This window comes from Lissotriton vulgaris, chromosome 4_1 (genome assembly GCF_964263255.1).
Source record: "Lissotriton vulgaris chromosome 4_1, aLisVul1.2, whole genome shotgun sequence".
Taxonomy (NCBI): Eukaryota; Metazoa; Chordata; class Amphibia; order Caudata; family Salamandridae; genus Lissotriton; species Lissotriton vulgaris.
In genome coordinates this window covers 1,616,388,452-1,616,413,587 of record NC_141691.1, presented here as the reverse complement: position 1 = coordinate 1,616,413,587, position 25,136 = coordinate 1,616,388,452, and the positions used below count along the sequence as shown (strand labels likewise).

General features: G+C 42.3%; 1 protein-coding gene across 2 annotated transcripts in view; it reads left to right on the top strand.

Moving 5' to 3' along the window:
• The window catches only part of SBSPON (somatomedin B and thrombospondin type 1 domain containing), a 215,643-nt gene that overhangs the window by 163,868 nt on the left and 26,639 nt on the right, over nt 1–25,136 (top strand). For both annotated transcript variants that reach the window (XM_086965884.1, XM_086965883.1), the window contains exon 3: nt 20,130–20,220. In XM_086965884.1, coding sequence (XP_086822010.1) covers nt 20,130–20,220 — 91 coding nt within the window. The remainder of the gene's footprint in view (nt 1–20,129; nt 20,221–25,136) is intronic.

Below are 25,136 nucleotides of genomic sequence, written 5' to 3'. Positions count from 1 at the left end.
ACCCCTGACATTTTGCTGACTGGTACTGGTGATAACTGCCTCTAACTGACCCTGAGCTCTGCCTAATCAGGCCCAGGGCCAGTGTTATGCTAAAAGAGACACTTAGAATACAGTGAAAACACCTACATACACTAGGGTACACTAGGGATTGTGGTTCCCCTGTGATTGGCACGACCTATCCTATAAGGCCCTAGTACATAATAGGGCAGGGGGGATTGAAACTACCTCTCAGTCCCTACTATATAATAGGGAATGGCCGTTTAGAGGCCAGCAGCCCTTTCTGCACTTGCATGTGTGCACTGATGAAGCCTGAGGTTAGTTTAAAAGTAGCCCTGTGTTGCAGGACTGCTTTTAAAAAGTAAATTGTGCTCAAACTCAACTTTGGTGTTTGGGGCACTTAAAAATGGATATCCTACAATATTTTGGCATATTAGGTACACCCATGGTCTCCCCTAGGTGTCCCAGGGGTGGGGAGTCAGATATTTATAAGGAGGACCCTTATAAAATGACTTTTATATGCCCTGGGTTAAGTGAAATTGCACATTTCATTCCATACATTGTGATAAAGTGCTGCACAAACTCGACTTTGGTGCTAGGAGCACTATGGAGGGAGGATCTGCAATATGTGTACCTATTCAGAACCCCTAAAGTCTCTCTTGGGTGCTCCAGGGGTGGGAGTCATGTAGATATAGGCAGAGTACTCATAAAATATGTTTGTATAAGCCCGGTGCTGGAAAAAACATGGTTAACATGGCAAAAAGTTAACTAATAACTCTTGAAAGGAGAAGGCTAAAAATACAATTCAAAGGCTTCCCAGAATAGTATTAATAAACTCAACAATATGATATTGTTGAATTTCTCCTAAAATGTACAGACAAGAAGTTGTAAGACTTTCTTGTCTGTAAGCCCAGACTCAGCCTTCTAGTAGTCTGTCCTGATTGGTAAGAGGTAAGTGAATTTGCCAAGCTTCTTTGAAAAGGTGATAAAGAGCCCTTGGGCTTGACCAGCTCTGCTGTGAGGGCAGTGTTCTGTTACACAGGAATGCCAGAGCAGGGGGTGACGTCGTAAACAATGGACTTCAAGGGAAGGGGAAGACATCAGTGTCATTTACAACTCTACTCTTTTGAACCCAGTCATAGGCTAAGCTTAATAAAGGAATGAGCAGATGTAAGGGGGAAGAGACTATGGGGATTAGTCATCCTAGGGGTGTGTTTAGCCAGCTTTTCTCTCCCTGCTGGAAAATCAGCCATTATAAGTTTGGAGGAATTGGTGCACTCTGGGACTAAATAGTGACATACTCTGCAGTAAGTGGGCATACCTTGGGGCGGTACCCTACACCCCATTGGACAGGAGTGACCTCCTGCTTGACCCAGAGAACTTGGAATAACTATCTGAGAGGGGCAGAGCCACTCATATCTGCTGCTTGAAACTTAAAAATGCAAGATGGGCCATGTTGAGAAGTTTGATGGGTAATTCCTAAGGCCTGCACTCTGAAGATTGCACCTTCTGCACCATCTAGAACTATTGCCCTGTGGACTACCTTGCTGATAAAGGACTTTTGAGTGGACTCCCTGCAGGCTACAGGTTAACAGAGTTCACTTGGAACCTCGCCACCAAGAATCCTCAACCTGAAGAACTACTAGTGGATTTGTAAGAGTTTTGTCCACGTGGATTGTGGGAACTGAAGTCCTAAACTTTCAAGGACAATCTTGGAGATTCCAGAACCTTGACTGAGTTTGAGACACCTTAGGACCCTTTGGGGAACTTAAGGAAGAAGTTCCAGAAGTTTGGAGAACTTTGGAGCCACTTTGGAAAAAAGCTACATAAGGGGACCGACTCAACCTGGCCAGCCAAGCCACCTGCCGTCAACTAAGAGTTGGCCTGCCGTCCAGGTTTGTCGTGCTGAAAGGCTCCATAGGTCCTTCTCCCAGAGTTTGACAAGGAGTAGTCAAAATCTGAGGCCGGCGAACCCTCACCAAAATCATCTTGGTCTCGAGCATCGAGGGACCCCACGAGAAAATGCTCTGTAAAAGTTTCTAAGTCCAAACGAAGACAAGGTGACCGGAAGCAACCGCGAAAGCCAAGCCGCCTGCCTTCAACTATGTCAGCCTGGATCCTTGGTTAATCCAGCTAGAACGCTCCTGAGGTCAGACTTCCCTAAGTTTGACCGGGATCTTGTCGCAAGGCAATCCGGCAAACCCTCACCAAATCAGGACTAGCTGAGAGCTTTAAGACACCCCGGAAAGAAAGCTCCAGAAATGTTTCTAAGCCAGACGGTAAAAACGTTGAATGAGACCTACCGTGTGGGGTAATTGGGCAGAGCTCCATTGCGGTTGGCCTGAAACTTTGACTTTGACCCAGTCTATCACAAACAGATGTCCTGATAAGGCTCTATAGGTTTCAATGTGCTAGATAATGCTAAATCTCAGAAAATTCATATCTCAAATTACCTACATTGGATTTTTGTCATTTTGGTGTAATTTGAAGATAAAAATATGTGCTATTTCTATGAATTGGTGTTGGATTTTAGTGTAACTATGGCTGTGGGTGAGCTGGTGCCTCCAGGGAGGTTGCTACATGGTGAGTTTCACCAGGTGACTTATGCAGACAGCAATACTAAACTCTATCCTATGGCTGTGGTGGATTTGGAATGGGGAGGTGTGACAGGTCCTATGAAGGTAGCTGTGTCAAAGGTGCTCCCAGTCCAGTGATTACTGGACATGGATCTTGAAGCCTCTGAGTGGTCAGAGGTTGGGATATGACTCCATATGAAGTTATTTGAGCTCCCTGAGTGGGTATGTGCTGTGACTAGGTCACAGACTAGCCAGAGGGAGGGGCTGGTCACTTGGACCCTGGAACAAAAGGCCAAGCATCCAAGGACAAGGGTACTGGGCCTGGTGAGCCACACCAGGGAACTCCAAAGGTACAGGAAGAATCTAACCCGGATGGGGAGGATCTGGCCTCTGAGGGAGGGACTCCATCCCTGCTGGAGCTGTCACATTTGGCAGAACTGACAGCAGCAGGTGGACCCTCCAGGGAGGAGTTCAGTAAGGGACAGAAAGACTGTCCCACCATTGAGAGCTTGTGGCCGATTGCCTCTAAGCAAGAGGAGGGGGATGACAGTGGGTCTCACAAAATCTACTAGGAAGATTGACTGCTTTATACTGAGGTCAGAACCCTCAAGGAGGGGGCCACCAAGAGGTTGGTGATGCCCCAGAAGTACAGAGAGTTCATCCTAACTTTGGGTCATGATATGCCCTTGGCAGGACATTTGACGTGGAACCGGTTGGTCAACCATTTCTACTGGCCCCATGTGACTGTCAGGCCAGGGGCAATGCAGGGGGCAAGACAAAGGCTGCCGTAATACCATTGCCAGTGGTTGGGGTTCCTTTTGACAGGGTAGGGATGGACGTTGTTGGTCCCTTGGACCCACCTACTGCATCAGGGAATAGGTATATCTTGGTGGTAGTGGACTATGCCACTAGGTACCCTGAAGCATTCCTTCTTACAACCATTGATGCTCCTGCAGTGGCTAGAGCACTGCATGGTGTGTTCACCAGAGTGGGTTTTCCGAAAGCGGTGGTGTCAGATAAGAGCACAAACTTTCTGTCCAGCTGTGTGACTGCTATGTGGGATGAGTGTGGTGTCAACTACAAGTTCACCACACCTTTTCACCCGCAAGCAAATGGTCTAGTACAAGAAAAGCTCCAGAAAAGTTTCTAAGTGAGAAGGTAAAACCTTTGACCGAGACTTACCGCGAGGGGTAGCAGCGCAGGGCTCCATTGCGGTCAGCATGAAACTTTGACTTAGACTTTGACCTGGTCTATCGCGACCAGATGACCTGATAAGGCGCTATATGTTTCTATGTGCTCGATAAGGCTACATTTAAAAACAATTGTAACACTTGTTCCCTACATTGGACTTTTGTCGTTTAGGTGTCATTTTAAAGATAAAAATATTTCCTATTCTTATAAATTGGTGTTGGAATTTTATTGTGTATTGTGTCTTAATTATTTACTGAACTGGTATTTTTAAATACTTTACATACCTGTCTTTGAAGCTAAGCCTGCCTGCTCTCAGCCAAGCTACCAAGGGTTGAGCATAGGAATAATGTTCTAACCTACCACTCTGACCTGCATGCTAACGGGCAATCCTACTCTAGGCTTGTCTGCCAATGGGATGATGCACAGCTATGTTCAATGATCAAGAGGTAACTCGTTTCACTGGAGGATAGCCTTGCTGTGAGGAATTGCCTGTAGCTAGTGAGTGACATCTGTCCTACCAACACTGAGTGAGGAGTACGTCAGATCAACATAGGATAACTTTGCTGTTTGAAGCTGGGGTGAGGAGGTCCATTGATATCTATCACAATGGAGAAAAAGCTGTGCTGCCTGCATTTACTCTGTTGGGGGTGTGGGATTACCTTTGGGTGTACAATAAGCAACCGATACCGCTGCTGTGTCATTACTAAGTCTGTGGTGATCCGCACTGAGAGTGAGATACCATAACATAAGTATTTGTAAAGCGCACGTTCACCCGTAGGTATCTTGGCGCTGAATATCAGATGTTTATTGTTACCCAACTCAATGGTACTCATTTTATCGACCTCAGATGTACGAAAGGCTGCGTGGACCCCTCAGGATTTGAACCTGTCACTATGAGGTCATACAGAGGTCCCTGCAGTGGATGCATTAGTCCACTAAGCCACCAGACTCTGCTTAAAAGCTGCTGATCAAAGGATAGCTCTGGTGTTCAGAGATAGGTCTGCTCAAGGTACAGCTATTCTTTCCATCAAAAGTCTGGAAAAGCTCTGCTATAAGTGTAGTGTCAGAGCTCAGTCTGCCACACAGTGGATGCTCTTCTGCCTCCAGTGAGTAAGGGATTGCAATCATTGAAGAATAAATCAGCGTAGCAAAAGATATGTGTGGCGTCGAGAGATAGTTTTGTTTTGCTGAATTCAACGACTGCGGGGTAAATCTGCTGTTCTGATTATGAACGATACCTCCGCTGCACGCACCAGGCAAGGGTTAGGTCAGCTTAGACAGGGATAGCTCTGCTGCCTACGGCAATTGAATGATAAGCCTTCTACCTAGTCTGAGTGAGGGATAACTAAGAGTGGTGCAGGATAGCCAAGGGGCATGAAGGCACAGAGATGGATCCATCTACTGTCAGTGCCAGGAATGGTAAAGGTCTGCCTTCTAATGCCAGAGAAGAAATGATCTCAAACTCTACTGCCGGGTGAAGCGTGGCTCTGATGTCTGCTGGAAGAGTGAGTGGCGGCTCTACTGTCAGCAGTAAATGAGACATAATGCTGCCGCTGTCTACAGAATGTTTTGTGAGGGCTGTCACTGGTGTCTGTGGTGAATGATAGCTCTGCTGTAAACATGAGGGGAGGAGTAGCTTAGCTGTTTGAACTGAGCAAGGAGTACGTCGCTGTGTTGTCCCTGCAGTGGGTAGCTGCTAGTGCTGTAACACTAGACTTTACCTTCAATGCGCACTGCAGATATTACCATAACAAAGTACAGAGTAACAGGACAAGGGATCTCACACTTTTGGAGAGCGAGTTTAAGAGAGCTGCATTTCTATACAACAAGTAAAGCAGGGTTCAGGTGTAAACTGATAGCCAGGGAGAAATCATAAATAACACATACTCATATTCATATCTGTTATGAACATTCTAGCACCCCTCCTCTTCTAAGTGCTTGCAAGATGGACAGACACACCCCTAAAGTATAAATGATGATTACATAGTAGCAGAAAGAATCACTGTCAACACCAATAGTGTAGAGAATTATATTTCTTTGCCAACTTTCAAAATATTTCCAGTTTCTTTGGTCCTCTGTGATTTATTTGAATAAAATGATAACGTCTGGAGCCATCACTGCCTTTTGATTACTTAATAATGTATTTATCCATCCCTTTGTGATGAATACTCCAACCTTGGTTGCGACAGGGCACTGATCATTAAAAACCTCTTTCCCCTGCCAGATTCACTGGGGCTGCTGACTATGAATAGCCTTTCAGCCCTGCGGAAATGTCGTGTTAAGAGATGTCATCCTAAAACTCTAAATCATGCATCTGAAATCTACCAAAATCATGATGCATTTTGATTAACTTCAAGCTCGTCAATGTCTACCAAGGACACTCATAGGCAACACCTGTAAATAGCTTTGCTACATTATCAACCCTTACATCATTATACCTTTATCCCCTCACAACAGTCACAGTCTGGGACTATCATAGAGTTCTAATAAAGGGTTAAAGTTTTCACCTGTCTTACAGAATGTTCCAGCACTGGGAGAGATGCTGCTGGACAAGGCTTCTTAGGAATCTGAATTTGTGTAGCAAGCTGAATATGTTAATGAAAATTAGCATATCTGTGTTGTTACAAGCTCCTGAAAATTAATCCACAAACGCAATCCTTTCCTCGTGTCTGTATTATATATTTCAAACGTTCTCACTCCGTGAAAATTGTGCAGTCCATTAAAGTTTTAACTCTGTTTTAAAATCGTTGCCTGGTTTACAGTGCTGCTCATTTTAAAATGTTTTAATTAATTAACTTTGATGTAGTCGTTTAAACTAAGATATGTTTTTATAGACATTGACTATATAATTTTTAAAACTGATCAATTATTTTGTTTTCTTTTGCTCACAATGCAAATAGGTTTGAGGCCAGTATAAGTTCAGGCAAGGTAGTGCAAATAATAATTAAAGGAGGTCTGAGTCGTAAAAAGAAATAAAATGAAATGTCGAAATAACAACCCTTTTAGGATGACTCACTAGCTATGGGGGTTCAAATCTATTCCTTTTAACTATTTAAGCCTTTAAAAATATATAATATAATGTCAAAAACTATTACAACCCCTTACTTCTCCACACATTTTTTAAATGGCTGTTTTCCTATCTGTACTAAGCATTCGCTTCTCATTTCCTTCCGTATACTCTTAGCAAAAAACTATAAATTCAATGGCTCCTAATCCAGGAACATGATGTTCGGGTATGCCTTACATTTGTTATGAATGTAGAAAGATAGATCTCTAGTTGTTCAGTAGAGTGCAGTGGTGAAGTTGCAGTAGAACAATATGGAACCAACTGGCAGACTGCTGCCACTTGTGGAAGCACATATTTTACTCAGCATTTCAGACTTTTTTCGCTCTCACATGGGTGAGGAAGAGGTCTGTATATTTATATTAAATACCTCCTCATTTTAGCTTTGTTAGTAGCAACCTTAATTCCCATGATAAAATCATGATTATCCATGAAATTCCATAAAATGATCAGCATCTTTCACATGTGAAATCAAGTACTCACTACAGTTCCAATAATTAATATGATTCCCTCAATAAAGGATTTTTATTTTGACTAAAATATATTATCGGGTTTTCCTTGTGCTCCATCTAGTGACCCCCACAGCCAGGCATTCACTACAATGCATTTCAAGGGGAAACATTTTGCTAGAACCTTAGCACAGAAAAAATAATTTGTGTACTTTGTGTAACCTTCCACTTAAGTAGTATCATTAAAAAAACACGTTCCCAAACAAGTAATTTTTTTACTTTTTGCCCCAAAGAAAAATATAGGTCTAATTTACAATATTACTATTATCATATAGGGGGCACCACCAGGAAGTTTTTGTCAGTTCCCAAGACACTGTAGCACGGAAAAGACCACAACAATATCAAATGTGGAGTACATGGAAATCAGGGCAATATACGCATGCATAGAAAGGGAAAACACACAAACAGATCAGGCGTGTTGCTCCAGCCTCACAAGAACCTTAAATAGCAAGTCACTCTTTTAGGTCAATAGAGGCAGTGTTACTATAAAGATCGGCCTTATACACTGGCAGCCTGTCTGGCAACAGTGATTGTTACAATTCCTTCACTTAACTTTCAGTTTGTACTCAGCCTACTCCTTCCATTACCTTTTTAGGTCTCACCTGATCCAGCGCATGCGCTGGCCTGGCCGAGACATTTAGGAGCTGCTTTTAAAAGTACTACCTTGCTGGCCACCAGCTTGCTAATATGCGCACAAGAGCACGTGTGACGTGCACAGCTGCCATTTGGTTTCTTCGATTGTGCGCGTGAATGCCCTCTCCTACCCCCTGCATTCTCCCACTCCCTCCTCGTCAGCTCTTCATTTTTGTTTCAGTTTTGCGCGGCTCTGTCACTTTCACGGCCGCGCAGCCATTGCTTGTTTCAGTTCGTGGGCTTTCCTTACTTCTCATTCGACAAGTTATACGGCTCATTTACAGCTGCAAAGATGGATGGAAAATGCTGAACAGGAATATTCTGTGTACTGAGCAGGAGCGCTACACTATGCTATCTCAGGAGCATGCAGATTTATGTTTGATGTCAGTTTGTGGCGCTCTGTGGCTATCACGCTTCCATTGCTTTTTTTGAGAAGCATCAATTGGCAGTCACTGGCTCTCAGCTGAAAACAGTTATGGATGCCATCAGCAGTTTCACTGTAATTGGTGACATCTAGATGTCTGTCTCCGTTTTTATCCAATTTGCCAGACCCTGTCAGGAATGTGCTGCGGTATACTGAAGATGGAGGCTGCAAATGAACTAGCAATAAGTACTGTATATGTTCACGAGATAGCGTGGCTGTCCCAAAAAGATGCGTGGAAAAGCGAGTTGCCCTTGATGTAGACGGGGCTGGAGGAGGACGTACGTTGCATTCCTGTCGCTCACGTTTACGGTTCGGGGTCCGGGGCTTAGCTTTGTCCCTTTAAAGAAGGCTCACCCCGTGTCCTGGAGACTGATGATTTAGCAACTTCCATGTTGCACCATGACCTTACCGTCAAGGCTCTGAACATGTGATGAGCTTCCTGACCCCGATCACATGGCGAGGTCGACCAGCTTTCATGCCTGAGGAGAAGTGTAATGCCCAGCTATCTCCTGATGGGTTTATGATGACGTTTAACTAGATGGTTATTTGTGATTATTGATTAACCACAGCCACTCCCGGCTGCATTGTATTACACACTCCCACAATATGGGAGCACGTAGAAAAGCATTTGACGAATTGACTTTTAAAGATAGCATGACTTAATATTAAACTTTTAACCCCTTCCATGCTCATGACGAGCTCAGCTCGTCATGAGGCACAGTTGAGCTGTGCTGATGACGAGCTGAGCTCGTCATGAATAAAGCAAAATAACAATTTCCAGCACAGGGGAAAAATAACCACAGCAGTGATGTGGTTAAGGAATTGTTATTTGTAGGTTATATAGGGAATTTTTATATTGTTATTTAGGTGCTATAAATCTCTTCCACTCATGTAAACTCCTCTTTCACCCTTGGCCTTAGAGAGACATAACAGATTCCTGAAGGCAGAGAATATCCACTTTGAGGTCATACATCATCCATGCATTAGACCGTTTTTCGGTTTCACCTACATGGTGACCTGATTGCCAAATCAGGATACTGAGAGTTGAATTGATGGAAGGGACAGAATACTGATGTATACACTTTTCAAAAGTTTATCATACCATGTATAGGAGGTCAAGCCTATGCCACATGAAACAAGCATAGGCATAGCCAATAGGTCTCGCATTTGGGACCTTATAAGTGTTTAGCCATGCAACAGTTGGTGTTGTTGCACCAAGGATATTCTGCTACATAACTAAATACTTATAGGGTCCAAAAAGTGAGACCTATTGGTTATGCCAATGCTTGTTTGGTTTTTGCCTTCTGGTTCCTTCAGTTTCCTCAGCCCTTGACTTCCTATTGTCCACTATACCTGGCTCATGGTGAGGCTACATTTTTTTATTCTCTCTTTTCAAAAAGGGCAGTACAGCCAGTCCAGTCTTCTGTTGTTTGATTGCACTCTTAGATATTGATGGAAAGTTTACACCAGTTTTTTATTAGATGAACTAGAAACATAGGAGGAAAAGAAAATAATGTATTTTTTACAAGCAGCATTCTAACCACACTGTAACACATTTATGGCTTGCCAGGCTCTAGATCACAAAGGAGGTTCTCGCTTTGCCTGTTTATCGATAACTCCACCGCTTTCGACAGAGTTGATTATTTTGTTCTTTCAAAAATGGATCGAATTGGGGCCGAACGGGCTCCCATGTTGAGGGCCACAATTTCCCTGTATTCCCATACCTGGATGAGCATTAATGTTGCCAATGGTTTAAGTGTATCAAAATGAATAAACATCAACAAAGGGCTCAGAAAGGGGTGCGTTTTAGACCCCTTGGTATTTATCCATTAGACAGTTCAGCTCTCTATAGGGTCAGATCATTTTTATTTAAGAATATAGAGTCAGCAGCTACAAATCCTACGAAATGCTGAGGACATCGTCATGCTGGATCAGACATACATCTGCGTGTAGACAGCATTACATGAATTATATGCATATACACTAGATAACAAGTTGGAAGCAAATCAGAATAAATCAAAGCCATGATTTTTCATAAATATACAAACAAATTAAGAAATTGTGGAGTCTCAGCCCCTCCTCCCTGTGCTATTTTTCTGGGTATGATTATTTGGGAACCTGCTAGTGAACATATAGCCGCTTACTGAGGTACCACCTGTCAACCATAACGCACTGAGGTGCTACTCTAACATTTGTAGTGTCCAGAATCAATGCTAGATTACAAATCCCGTCAGATAGAGCGATCTTAAAAGTGGCAGATGCAAAACTCTTGCTTGCCTGAATGGACAGCCACCTAGCGTTTCCTGGTCGTTTCTCCCCACCACTGCAACTGGTACAGTGCAAACAGTTTCAGGAAACTCTTTCACTTACCTCTGAGTACACACACAGCACAAATTTGACTGGAATTCGGACTGTACAGACAGGAGTTAGCATGTAATAAGCCTTCCCGAAATATTGCCATCCTACAAAATATTGAAAAGCAGTAGCCAAAATGATATCCCACTGTCTCAGTACCTGCCTGCTGTTATTAAGGAAGTTAAAATAAATATAATTTGGAAGGATTATCCTTCAGTAATGGCCTTTAAGTGATCAACAATATCATGACTGATGCTGCTCAGCCATGCTGCAGATGTCACAGAGCTCAACAAATCTTGACATGCTAACCTAATTATTGATTAATATCACCCTATGTCTGCTCAGCATCATCTAAAGGGAGCCAATACACAAGCCAGGCCGACAATTACAATCCATTTGCATTTTATGTTATACCTTATAGAAGAATTTAGGTCACTGTGGAATAAACAACCTTTTATTAATCAGCGATGCCCGCTGAGTGATTATGAACATGAAATAATGTAGCATCTTCTATGTTGTTGCCTAGGAATTAAGACTGAGACACTTTAAAATATATATATTTTTATTGCTAACAGAATCTCAAATGTATAGTAGTGTTAAAATAAAGCCAAAACACTGTGAACTATCTGAATGAAGTCCAGCTCCTAAAGTTTTAGAAAACGATCTCACTATCCCTAATAACCGTTTGAGTTGGTTTAGCCTTATCTAGTCTTCTCATTCAGTAAAGATGTGTCCTATTTTGAAATCAATTTACAAATTTAACTTGTTCCAAGGCTCTTGAAATATGTATTTGCAGCACAATTTATATAGGAAAATCATGCTGTTTTCAGTTCTAGGATATTCAGATTCACTTTTTGTTTTTCCTTGTTCGTAATGATTTTAACTAATCTCACACAATAGTCTGTACTCACTCCTTGAATATTCTCTGACGAAAGCATTGATATCGGATGTACTGTGTGCAGCAAAAACTCTGTCATAAAGTATACACAAAGAGCAAGGCATTAGTAATCAGACATGAAAAACATACCCAAAGTTAAATTATAATCTATGCACAGTCTTACCTTTGTCATCCTGTCAATGCACGCCCCAGGTATTAGATCTGTGCAGTGTGAGAGATAGTTAGACGGTCCACTCTGAGACAGAGCTAACTCTGCTGTCCTGGTCAAGCGAGAGGTAGCTCTGCTTCATACTTGTGCTGACTATGCCAATCAAAGGTGAGCTAGGATCCCCATGTTAATGTGAGAGGTAGCTGAGCTGAGCAAGTGGCAGACATGCTGTATGCACCTAGTAAGCATAACTCTGCTAGCATATGCCCTTAATCTGTCATGGTGTTTGGAATAACACAACCCCAGAAGCAAAGGAGAGCAACAGAATGCTCTTACAGCTCCACCTGCTAGTCAGAGCTGGCAGGTCTGCTGAATAAATTCCCCTCCTGAGCAGGGCGTCAAATACTGCTGAGCAGGGCAACGAGTGATGTTAACAGAAACCGAGACCCGGGAAAGAGAGACTCATGAACGGATCTTACAGCGAAACTCTGCAGTCAGGGAGTGCCGCTGAAATAGTCCATCCCCTTATTATCAGGGTTTTTTACAAACTTTGACAGCCTCGAGCAAACCTGACGGTGTGACGTGTCTGTGGACCCAGACTAACTCAGTGCTAGCTCAGTAGTGCATTCAGTTTGTGAAAACTTGTTTTAGAGAAACTTTTCTCTCAATACCTGTTAGAAATCGGGTCTCTGGATGGCAGAGGTATGCCCCCTGTCCAAGTAGGGACCACCTCTCTAGTCAAGGTAAGTCATATACACCCTTTATTAACCTGTGCATACCCTCTGTTAGCTTGGCACAGAGCTGTCAGACTTAACTTAAGAGGCAATGTGTAAAGCATTTGTGGGGTACTTAATACCATGAAACAGGGAAAACACCACACAACAATTAGCCACCCCAGGTTAGGAAAATAGAGCTTAGTTTAAGGAAATAACAAACATCCAATAAGTAGAAACGGAGTCATGAATGTACAAAGAAAATCTTGAAACAGTGTTTAGAGTCATAAAGCCACTACAGAGGCTATCTGGTCACACTGGGCTGGATCAATTCTGAAAAGTCAAGCTGACCATGATAAAGTGCATGTCACATACACAAGCCATGCAGGCCCCGTTGAAACAATACATTCACAGAGAGAAAGCGTTGTTATCAAGGGGAAGCTGCGTGGAACGGAAGAGGCAATGCGTTTTCATCAATGCAAGGTATTGTAGGAGATGGATCGGTTCCGGGTCCCACGTTGCCGTTGAGATCTGGCTGATGAAGGCAATGCGTAATCATCGATTGTTGAGCCGCGTTGTTAATGCTGCAGAGTCCTTGAAGCGGTGATGCCTCGGCGTCGAAGGCAAATGCATCAGTTACAACCGGGGCAAAGCAGGTGATATGTGAAATTTTACAGAAGCAGCCAGAAAACCCACCTCCAAGGGTCCAGAGCTGGGTTGGCACCACTTGGCAAGGTAGGACACACAGGTGGCAGAGTCCGGAGGGTGCAGTAGGGTTGGATGAAGTCTTTGATGCCTCTGAGACTTCAGAACAGGAGGCAAGCCAGAAAACCCTAGGAGTCACTTGGTTCTGGGGATGTAGAGGTTTGGGTCCTGTCCTTCTCACCACCAGGCAAGGGGCAGCAGGCAGCAGGGCAAGCACAGCAGAGCAGGACTCCAGAAAATCCAGCAGAGTCAGGTCTTTCAGCAGCATAGCAGTCCTCCTTCCTGGCAGAGTGTCCTCAGGTCCAGAGTGTGCTGAGTTGGTGGTGTCAGGGGTCCAGTACTTATACCCAGATGTGCCTTTGAAGTGGAGGATAATTCAAAGAGACGCCTCTGAAATCCATTAGCTCCCTGCCCTTCCTATCCTGGGTCCAAACTCACTACAGGGAGGTATGCAGCTCTTTGTGTGGGGGCAGGCACAACCCTATTCAGGTGCAAGTGTCAGATCCCCCCTCCACCTAGCTCAGGAATGCCCATCAGCCTGGTGACTGGCCATCAGGATGTGAATGTCACACATCAGCTCTCTTTGTGTCTGACTTCCCAGAGAGAATGCACCAAGCCCAGCTGGCACCCATCCCAGATGTATATTCAGAGACAGGCAGAGGAACAGAATGGGTAAAGTAAGAAAATAGAAACTTTTTAAAATTTGACGGCAACAAGGGGTTGGCCAACTTAACTTCAGCAAGGATAGGCCACAACATATTTTTAGAACATGCAAATGCCAATACTGACTCTATGTAACTAACACAATGGTTTCTATTTGTGGTCACTGAAAACCAAAAAACGAGGGCCTCTACAGGCATTCCACTCAGTGATCCTTTGGCTGTTTTAAAGTTCATAACATTTATTAGTACATGTTTTATATTGTTTTTTGTGTTGTATGTAATAATTCATTTTTGTGGTAATGTAATAAAGTTCTTTATTTGATGTGGAACACATAAAGAATGTTATTTGATCCATTTCATGACAATGTTGTTCCTCTGTTGATGACAGTTATATGCAAAATGAAAAGTATTTCCCAAATAATGATGAAAATAAATGGTGATCGCTGTAATTGAGTTTTGTGACCACAAATAGAAATCATTGTGTTGGTTAAGTAGAGTCAGTATTTGCATTTCTAACAGTGACATTTTTCGACTTTCAATTTAAAATCTGACTTCTCCATAAGTTGGAATTGTAAATTGTGAGTCCAGAGACACCAAACACAAAATTTCCATCTTGTCCCAATTTAAAATTATACTTGTGACATGAAATAAGGCAATCCCAATGTTAACCTATGGGCGAGATAAGAGTTTTTCTCTACCTGGATATGTAAAAATTAAAGTACATTTCCAACTTTTCACCGGGGCCTTCCTTAGGGGTGACTTATATGTATTAAAAAGAAAGGGTTGGGCCTGGCAAGTGGGTTAACTTGTCAGATCAACATGGCAGTTTAAACTGCACACACAGGCTCTGCAATAGTAGGCCTGAGACATGTTTTAAAGGGCTACCGTAGTGAGTCGCACAATTAGTGCTGCAGGCCCATTAGTAGCATTTAATTTACAGGCCCGGGGATCATGTAGTGCACTTTACTAGGGACTTATAAGTATATTAAATTTAGCCAATTATGGATAAGTCAATGCTACTGTGTTTTAGGCAAAGAGCACCTGCACTTTAGCACCAGTCGGCAGTGGTAAAGTGCCCAGAATCCTATAGCCAGCAAAAATGAAGTCAGCAAAACAGGAGGTCAGAAAGCAAAAAAAGTCAGGGGAAACCACCCCAAGGATGCCAGGTGTAACAAGGCTCTTTTTATTTTTCAAACTGAAAGACATTCACCATGTGTTTGACAGTAAACGTGTGAATACCATTAATGTTGAAAATGTTTATCTTTTAGATGTCAAACTGCATTCCCACCTGTACTCGACCCTATCTTCTCTCCCTTTATATCTTTTAGATTGAAAACAGAGACCGGGTAGGAGCCAATAAATTCCTCTTCATTCCTAGGCCTTTGTCCAGGTTCATTTTCTTTCTTCGCCTGCTGTCCTGTCTGCTACTCTTTATTTTTCACATTTCAACAGTTTGTTAGGGGGACTATACCGTGGCCCATCCACTGCTTCCGCTGCAGTTGTTTCTTCCTCCTCTTTCTTGTCTCACCTTTATCGTCTTACTTCTGTATTTTGTCTATATTTTTTCATTCCTGTCTCTCTATGCCTAATCATGGCCACTGCTAAAGTCTGCCACATTTTTCTTTATCTCTCCTATTGTTTGTTCCTGTTGACCATCCAGTTCTCCTTCCTGTTCGGTCACTGGAGAAATTGACAAAAAAACAACTGCATCCTATTTTTATTTACTGCTTCTATGCACATCTTTTTATTGTATTTGCAATCCCTAATGATTTAGCAAGTATCTGAAATTTTGTGTTTGGTTATCTTATACCACACCCAAGATTAATTTCCAATGTAGGACTTCACTTTGACATGTTTTTAGGAATATCTGGAAATCCATTTTCTTCATTTTAGTTATTGACCAAATGAAGATCCACCAAACCCTGGGCCTTAACACCTTCGACGCTCATGACGAGCTCAGCTCGTCATGAGGTACACATCTCGTACACTGATGCCGAGCTGAGCTCGTCATGATTAGTAGGAATTCCAGATTTTCAGCACAGAGGGGGAAAACCATAAGCGTCGATGGTGTTAAAGTTATGTTCTCCATTTTGGTTCCTACCAAAATGGGGTAGAGCCATCAGAACACCAAATGTTTTACTTTGCAAAAAGCAAATCTATTGCCTTTGCCCATACTTCTTTTTTATTTTTGGTTTGTAGTTGACAGGTTTAGCTGCCTAGAGGCACTTCTGTCATCAACACTTCAAAACATTACAATAAGTACTCGCACAAACAACAAGTGGGGTCTGAATTAGCCCCCTACAGTGTTGTTTTCATGGCTTGTCGTTGAATGGATGGGCTGTCCATCAAGGACATGGTATTTTGCAGATGGTTACATTTGGCCATCTGTATTTCCAATTGGTTTTGGTAATGAGGTATCAAGTAGTCCTTTTGTTAGACTACTGATGTAACATCAGAGCAAGTGTGTATTCTTCGATGTATTTACTTTCATGACATAACAATAAGTTAACTGCTGATTCATAGTTTTTTAAGAAGTGTGTATTGTAAGGACAATGCGATTCACTAATTGACCTTGCACATGCATGTGTTTTATTTGCTGCCATGTTGTTGGAATTACAGTTTTTTTATCACAAAGAAAAGACATGCACAATATCACCTTTCGTAAAGCTTCCCTTTGTCAAATGTATATTCTACGCATTTTTTTGCCGTTTATGCTATTTACAATTTTTAAGTGATTTTCACTCTGTGTATGCTTTTTAAATTCATTACTTACTCTTTTGACTCCTTTTCTTAACACTGTTTTTTAAGGGTACACCTAAAACTTCCTAATCCACTCCCTGCTTTCCTATAGTATAGCCTGAGATGTTACTTTATAAAGGGACTTTCTTTCTATGACGGTTGGGGCAACACACACATAGTCGCCCAACTATTATAAAACAGTACCAAAAATAGAGACCTATCAGCTGTGACAGTGTTTATCAAATCAAATCAAAACAACACAAGAGTTGTATAGCATGGCTAATCACTCGTGAAGATACCCAGGTGCTGAGAATCTAGCTGCGGAGACTCCGTTGAATAGCCAGATTTTGAGTATTTCCTGAATTCCAGTAGAAGGGTTGAGGTTCGGAGGTGAAGAGTGATGTAATTTCAGGACCTGGCTGCAAGGTAGGAGAAGGAATAACCACTGCTGTAGCTTTGACGTATGCAAGGGGTGTGAGTGAGGTGGAGGGAGGCGAAGGGCAGGTGTCTGGAGGGTTGGTAGAAGTTCAGGCGGTAGTTCATGTAAGCTGGTGTTTGGTTGTGTAGGGCCTTGCATGTGTAAATCAGCGTCTTGAAGTGAAATCTCTTCTGAATTGGGAGCCAGTGGAGTTTCCTGAGGTGGGGGGTGATTCTACATTGGTGTTGTGTTTGGGTCTCCATTGTTTCTGCTATGATCCCAGGCAGCCACTATGTAGTGGGCACAGTTTATATATCATTAGTATGTGGGCTGTATAGTACTACAGCACAGTCTGCTGCAAAGTAAATTAAGCATGCATCCATTGGTGTGTGCATGCGGAATTGACTATCTTTTTATGGTTGAGCTTGACAGTGTAGCTGTCGCCAGACAATTATGTGAAAATCACCAAAAGAGGGGCTTTGTCTCCGCTCACTTGTTGGGAGCCAGGAGTGTGTATTTTGATTGGGCAGAAGTTGTGTCCTTCATCAAAAAAGCATTTGCACTGCAATAGGGCTCACATTTGCAAGAGTTTAAACTATTGGCATTGTAAATGACAATGCCTTTTATTTATCTGTTTTGTATTGTGAAGTATTGTAAATGCTAAACCTTTTTCATTTCAGAGAAGCGGCCACCATTGTCCTGGGCCGCTTGGAAAGTGAAAGCGCGCAAGGTGCGCTGAATGCTGCAGGAAAGCATGTCGCGCCTGCATTAGGAGAAACTCATTAAAGAAAATTGTGTTTGCAGACTAAATAAGACATTCCGTGTAACAACAGAAATAAAAGGGCCAGTCCTAATGAGAGGTTACAAATGAAGACAAGGCGATACTAAGCCTATCAATGAATCAGAAGCCAGCATTTATGAAGGACGATGACGCAAGCCAATGACAAATATGGGCGGAGAGTGGGCGGGGCTTCAAGACTATACTCAAATACAGCACGCTTTGCACAGCAGCGCACGCGCTGCCCAGGCACGACCTAAAAAGGATGTGATCATTTTATTTTTTCTAGCTGCTTAAACTTGAATTTTCAGGGGCACATAAATGGGATTGAAGTGTCTTAGTTAACTAGATACTTTATGGCGTTTTTATCTGACAGCACCACAGATGGGAGGGGAGCAGTACTTAAAGTGCATGGATTTTTAGGTCTGGCTTGACCATGCATGCATAAGCCAAACCTATTGGCATTGCCAATACTTGTTTAACCTGTTGTGTGATCTACATTGTGTCCCTTCTGCCGCGGATGATAAGTGTCAGAGCGCTGCTGGTGTTTTGCATGTATTTTGGAATCACATACTTTTTAGTTGTTTTGTATTATGGCGCAGTGTGCAGACTAACAGTATAGCAGCCTTGTTAATTTATATATTTAATTAGTCTTGTCTCTTGTGTGCTGGTGTGCCCACGTGTTCCTTTGCATAAACAGAACATGCAACTTGTGGTTATATGATGGATGCTGTTTTTGCACTTGGGGCCATATGTAGGTAATACCTGTTTTGCGATTCTCAAATTGCGATTTTTAGGGAATCGCAATTAGAGAATCGCAAAACGCAACGTAAGTAGGATTAGCAAAATACTTTGTGAATCCCATCTATTCCTTATTTGTGAATCGCAAACAGATTTGCAAATAAGGAATACCTTCCCATTCATTCCTATGGGCTAGAAGGCCCATGGGAATGAATGGGAAGACATTCTCAATTTGCGATTATCAATTAGAGAATCGCAAATAGAGAATGCAATTTCAAGGTTGCAAGGGTGTCAATAGGACACCCTTTTGCACTCCTGAAATAAACATGTGTGCACATGTGGCGCACATACATGCACTAAGGGCATGTATGTGCGCCACATGGCACTTTGAAAAATGCAAAAAAGTGCATTTTTCAAAAAGAAATCCCAAATTACCACCAACCTGAGGTTGGTGGTAATTTACGATTCCTTAAGCCAAAATTGCACAACTTAAGTGCCTCCTACATTGCATTTAAGGAATCTCAATTTGGGATTCCTTAAATGCATTTGCAAAATAAGGAATTGCTAATTTTGCGATTCTCAAATTGCGATTTTTAGGGAATCGCAATTAGAGAATCGCAAAACGCAACGTAAGTAGGATTAGCAAAATACTTTGTGAATCCCATCTATTCCTTATTTGTGAATCGCAAACAGATTCGCAAATAAGGAATACCTTCCCATTCATTCCTATGGGCTAGAAGGCCCATGGTAATGAATGGGAAGACATTCTCAATTTGCGATTATCAATTAGAGAATCGCAAATAGAGAATGCAATTTCAAGGTTGCAAGGGTGTCAATAGGACACCCTTTTGCACTCCTGAAATAAACATGTGTGCACATGTGGCGCACATACATGCACTAAGGGCATGTATGTGCGCCACATGGCACTTTGAAAAATGCATAAAAGTGCATTTTTCAAAAAGAAATCCCAAATTACCACCAACCTGAAGTTGGTGGTAATTTGCGATTCCTTAAGCCAAAATTGCACAATTTAGGTGCCTCCTACATTGCATTTAAGGAATCGCAATTTGGGATTCCTTAAATGCATTTGCAAAATAAGGAATTGCTAATTTTGCGATTCCTTATTTTGCGTGTGGGTTTTTGCGTGCTACATAGCACACTGGCCAATTTGCGATCGCAAACGCTGAAATTCTGCTAATTTCTGCATTTGCGATTGCAATTGGGCTACCTACATATGGCTCTTGGTTTAGTAGGCTGTGTCCTTTTTTCGGGAAATGTTTCTCTGCGCTTCATCGTTGTTTCTCCCGATCGCCTTGTAAATATGCACACAGCGCCGCGTTTATCGGGGGTGTGGCCATCGTTTGGACATACCTCTGGTGTCTAGGGCCTTTTAGATAGGTACCTTAAAACCGTCCTGCATGGCCCCTTAGTACCAGATGCAGTGATACTCTGTGTATGCATAACAAACACTTTCTTTCACAAGCTACCGAGAGCTTAAAGCAAAAGATCTCACCACTATCTGTGAAGTTGACACAGGTGACGTGTTTCATTTACATCATGGTCCTTTTCTGTTTGCAGTCCCTGCGTTCATTACAACCTCTGATTACAACAAGGAGAGAAAAAGACGCGCCTTATCCCCTATTCGGTCTTCCCTTGACGAGGATTCGCAGTAAGTACACTGTTTCCTTAGGACTCCTGCCGGCCTTTTGGTGTTGTTACCTCAGTTCCAACGTTTGGGTGTGGTAGACAGTTTAAAATGAATTACTATCCTTTAAGTTTTCGGTTAACAGGTGCAGGTTGATTCACAGGTGTTTTTTTTATTTCAGAAATGTGATTTATTGTCAGAGGTTTTTGGGCGTTGATTTCAGCCTTCAGTGTGTTTACAGCTGCGGGAGTCTCGCCAACCACTTACTGCAGATATCAGCAGGGCAGGCATTCCTAAAGGCACACGAGCTGAGCAGTAAACGCTTATACAACATCTTGATTTGTTGCAAATCTGTCAAGATTATATAAACTAAGCCCATGCTTAAGGCGCGGTAAGGTTTATGCATGTCTTACACTGATGGAACACACAGATCCTTGGAGCCAGGCACATAGTGTTGTGTGCACACTCTCCCAAATTACACCATGCGTGCTTATACAATTCGAAAAGAGGGACCTTCATTATCGTTATTATATGAGAATTGGAATCAAATATAGAAACTGTGCATCGTTGAAGGGTATGACAAAAAGACAAATTGCAGTTTGCTGATATTCGAACCTCAACACAGACACGTAAAGATAACGTTCACACTGATGACAGGCACCAAGTTACTTAAAAGTACAAATTCTCCCCTCAGTGTGGGTTCTTGGCTAGATAACATGAGCATCGTTGCCTTGTTAGCACATCTCAATGTTTTTCCATGCTAAGAAATACTGCCAACTTCATCTCATGGCAGGCAATGTGAAGCGGATCATGAAAGAATGGCCTAACATCTACTTAGCAGTGGCGTAGCAAGAGGGGGGCAGTTCACCCCGGTAGGCAAGAGTTTTGAGGGCAGCTGCCTGCCCCCCACTCTTACCTGCAGCCGTTGCGGAGTGGCGGCAAATGCAGGAATCTCCAGCACCCCCTGGCTATTACATGCTGCTGCAGCGGTGCGGCAAACGCATGGATCGCCAGCGGTGGCGAAAGGTCTAGCTACGCCACTGCTACTTGGTTTTGACATATCAGTCTCCACTGCCTAGTCTCTACTGTACATGCCCACTTTTCCTCAGCATATCAAAGTCTTTTTTTAGTCCAGTGTGACTGTCTGAGGTCACGTGAGATTCTCTGATTCTGGCTTTAGGGGTGCAGCTTCCATTGGTGCAGCAGGTGCAGTGGCACTGGAGCACAGATGTACGAGGAGCCCACCAAATCTTGAATGTTGCTGTATTTATTTTACAATTCAAACAGCAGCCAGATGACCCATTTCCTTCATTGCACTGGGGTGCATGACACACTGCTTACTTTGCAAACTGGACTGTATATCCAAAGATAGTTGTGCTGGTATGACACGTTTACTCCACAGTTCACATCAATAGACATCTTCATGTATGTTATAACTCGGACTATATGGCCTATTGTCAGGGCACACATTCATGGAATTCTCTCTATTTTCTTTTAGGATTTCTTTTCCTGAGTTGTGTTTGATGCTATTTGCTCATCATTTCGTGTTGAACTTGGGCTCTTTTCACCAATTTACACATTTCCCATGAACAACTACTTCACATGATTGAGGGCCTTTTTGATCTATTTTATGTACTCATGTGACTTCATTAGATGCATACTTATTGACACTATGATTTGTTTATAGATTCCCCCGAAGAAGGGTGAAGGGTGGGCTTAACACCTGAAATGCATTGGGATTTATGTGACTCACGCCTTATATGTATGATCGATAATTGAAAGACGATGAACATTTTTTTGAAAAATTAAACTTCGAATAAATACAAATCTACGAAGCAACATATTGATGGTGTCACAGACATTCATTTGGGACACTTTGGATTAACTTACTTGTTGCTTGGGATGGAGTTCAAGTTTTGTGTTAAGTTATGAACTAGTTTAGTTGGAATATAATATGTGTGAGACACTCTTTTGAGTGCTAGAAGTAGTGCACTTTCAGTCTAAGACTTTGGTCCTAATTCTCCTCCTCAACTTTATAAAAAAAAATTGCATTTTCAGAATTGTAATTTAAATTCAACTCCACCATAAGTTAGGATTTTAAATTAAGACTCTATGGACACCAAACATGAATCAATTATATCTTCCCATTTGGGAACTACTCTTATAAATGTTATAAGGTAATCCCAATGTTATCCTATGGGAGATATAGGCCTTTCAGTAGTGAAAAACGAGTTTAAGAGTTTGAGTTTTTCACTACCACAACATGCAAAAGTTTAAAGTACATGTCCTCCATTTTAAATACATTGCACCCTGCCCTCTGGGCTGTCCAGGGGATCCCCTAGGGGTGACATATGTATCGAAAAGGTAGGTTTGGGCCTGGCAAGAGGTTTAACTTGCAGGTCGACATGGCAGTTTAAAACTGCACACACTGGCTCTACAATGGCAAGCCTGAAACATATTTAAGGGCTCCTTAAGAAGGGGGCACAATCCCTGCTGCAGGCCCACTAGTAGCAGTTAATTTAAGCAAATTAATTATGCCAATTGCGGATAAGTCAAAGTTACCATGTTTTAAGGAGAGAGCATAAGCACTTCATCACTGGTCAGCGGTGGTAAAGTGTGCAGAATCCTCAGGCCATTAAAAGCCAAATCAGCAAAAAAAGGAGGTCTGAAGGCAAAAGGTTAGGGGTAAACACACAAAGGACGACAGGTCTAACAACAGAAGATTATTCTGTCCCACTACACATTTGTTTTGTTCCCTTAACACTGAAACTGATGACTAGTAGCAAGCTGGTTCATAATGATCAGTTTAAACATCTGTCAGTGAAGTGTATCTTGTCAGACAAAAGCATGCGTAAATTAACGCTGGCATCAGGTTCTAAATTTCTTATGAGCTAATTTTGCATTAATTAACACTAAACACCTTGGGGGAAATCTGTAATACTAACTGCTCTTTTTATTTTTATTTTATGGTGAAAACTTCAGGTAAATGCTCTAAGAAATGAGGTGTGTGTGTGTGTGAATGCATGCGTGCGTGTGTGAGAGAGAGAAAGAGCGACACAAAGAGTAATTTTTATTTTTTACTGCAATTACTGTGGACAAATTGCTTCTATAGCCTTTATATCACATTTAAATAGTTGCAAATCCTTTTCGTATCAAATGCTGTTCAATCATGGATTGTGTTTTTCTGGGTGCGCTTATATAAAAAAAAATACTACCAGACTTGATTCTCACTGATGTTTCTTGAGATTTTCTGGACTATAATCAATGTGTTCTCATCGAATATTTTTTCCACGTTTCTTATTAGTTTTCTTTTGAGACAGCCAGTGTTCTCACCTATCCTCAGTGGATGTCACATAAATCAATGGGTTCCTTTTATACATTTCCAATTACCCTCTATTTAAAACATACCTTCTGAGTCCTATAAATTAAGGCCTTGGACACATCGCACATAGTTATCATTGGTAGAGAAACATAAACTAGAAAAAGTTGTTAACATGCCAACAGGGTGATGGCAGAGCTGATCCTACAGCACTGCAGGACTTGGTAGCCGCTCAGTGAACCACCAAATTTGGAGCAACAGAATGTAATAAATGCCTCAAATACTTCCACATTGCCAAAAATCAATGCTTTTGTCACAATAATTCACTGAATTGAAAAAGGGATATGTCAGAGAATGTATAAACTTTACAGCTCAAGCATGGTTTAAGTTGAAGACCAAGTAGTATTTGTGGCTTTTGTAGTAGAAAGACTCATAAGTGCAAGTTCACCACCCTATATTTTTTCAACATTAAAAAATAAGTGTCCTGACAGAGTTAAGTGTTGTAAGATTTTATTTAAAAACCAGGAAGCCCTTGGTGGAAGTTCCAGTTCATCAGTGGCAAATGTTTCTCATGGATTTAGTTATGCGCATGGACTGTTGGGCATTATGCAATTTGAGCCAGAATTTCGGGCTTTCTGTAAAATAAAGTGACCACCTGTGTCCGTACATACTTAAGATATTGGGTCACAGAACCAGGGCCGTAGAAGATTGTGTTTATTATACCAGAAAATGCACTTGTACAGTAAATTTACCAGTAGTGCTAAATTCAGTGCTGGAGGCTGAAAATGCGTCTGAAATTGAGGCTGTCCAAGGGCTGAATTTGAGCCTGTGGTTTCCGGTGCTCGGCACTGGCATTTCATTCTTTACCACCAGCTCTAATGACAGTCTACCACACTGTGGCACTGACTATCAAAGTTTGAGGTGAGCAGACTGCAGTGTGGTAGTAGATGGTAATAAGATATTATTATCACCGCCAATTCTGTAGTGAAGTAAATAAAGATGAAGTCCAACGTAGGTTCTTGTAGAATAGGTATTTATTTAGTAAGATGGTACAAGGTGGCAGTAGATGGTAATAAGGTATTAAGAAGGAATAAAAACCCCAATAGGAGCTGTCTCCTTACAGCTCAGCCCCAAGCTTCCAACTAAATTCACAGAACTAGGAACCCAAGATTCTCATGTGTCATCATGAATATTAACATTCCACATGGTGACAGCAGAGGATGAGCAAGACAGGATGAGGAGCAAGAGTGGAGAAGTGTGGCTCAATGATTAGAGCGGCAGACCCTGATGCAGAGGTCTAGCCCAGGACCAGGGTTCAATTCCCCGCCTCGGCGGGTCTTGGGCTCAAAAATTCCACGGACCTGATAATTCTCGCCTCGGTGCCTATTCCAATCATGGAGTCCCACTCTGCAACTCTGGGCAATAGCTTGCTTAATCTCCACAACGGCCCCCACAACGCTAAGGATGCCTGGCCTCCACCTTGGGGGTGCCCAGGAGTGGACGCCTCACAGGGAAAGCCAGGATGGGTTTGATCCAGTGTCACTAAATAAATTCTGTCATACATGCATCACCATTCACTACCTAATACTCACCAAACTAATCAATACCAAGGCCCATACAA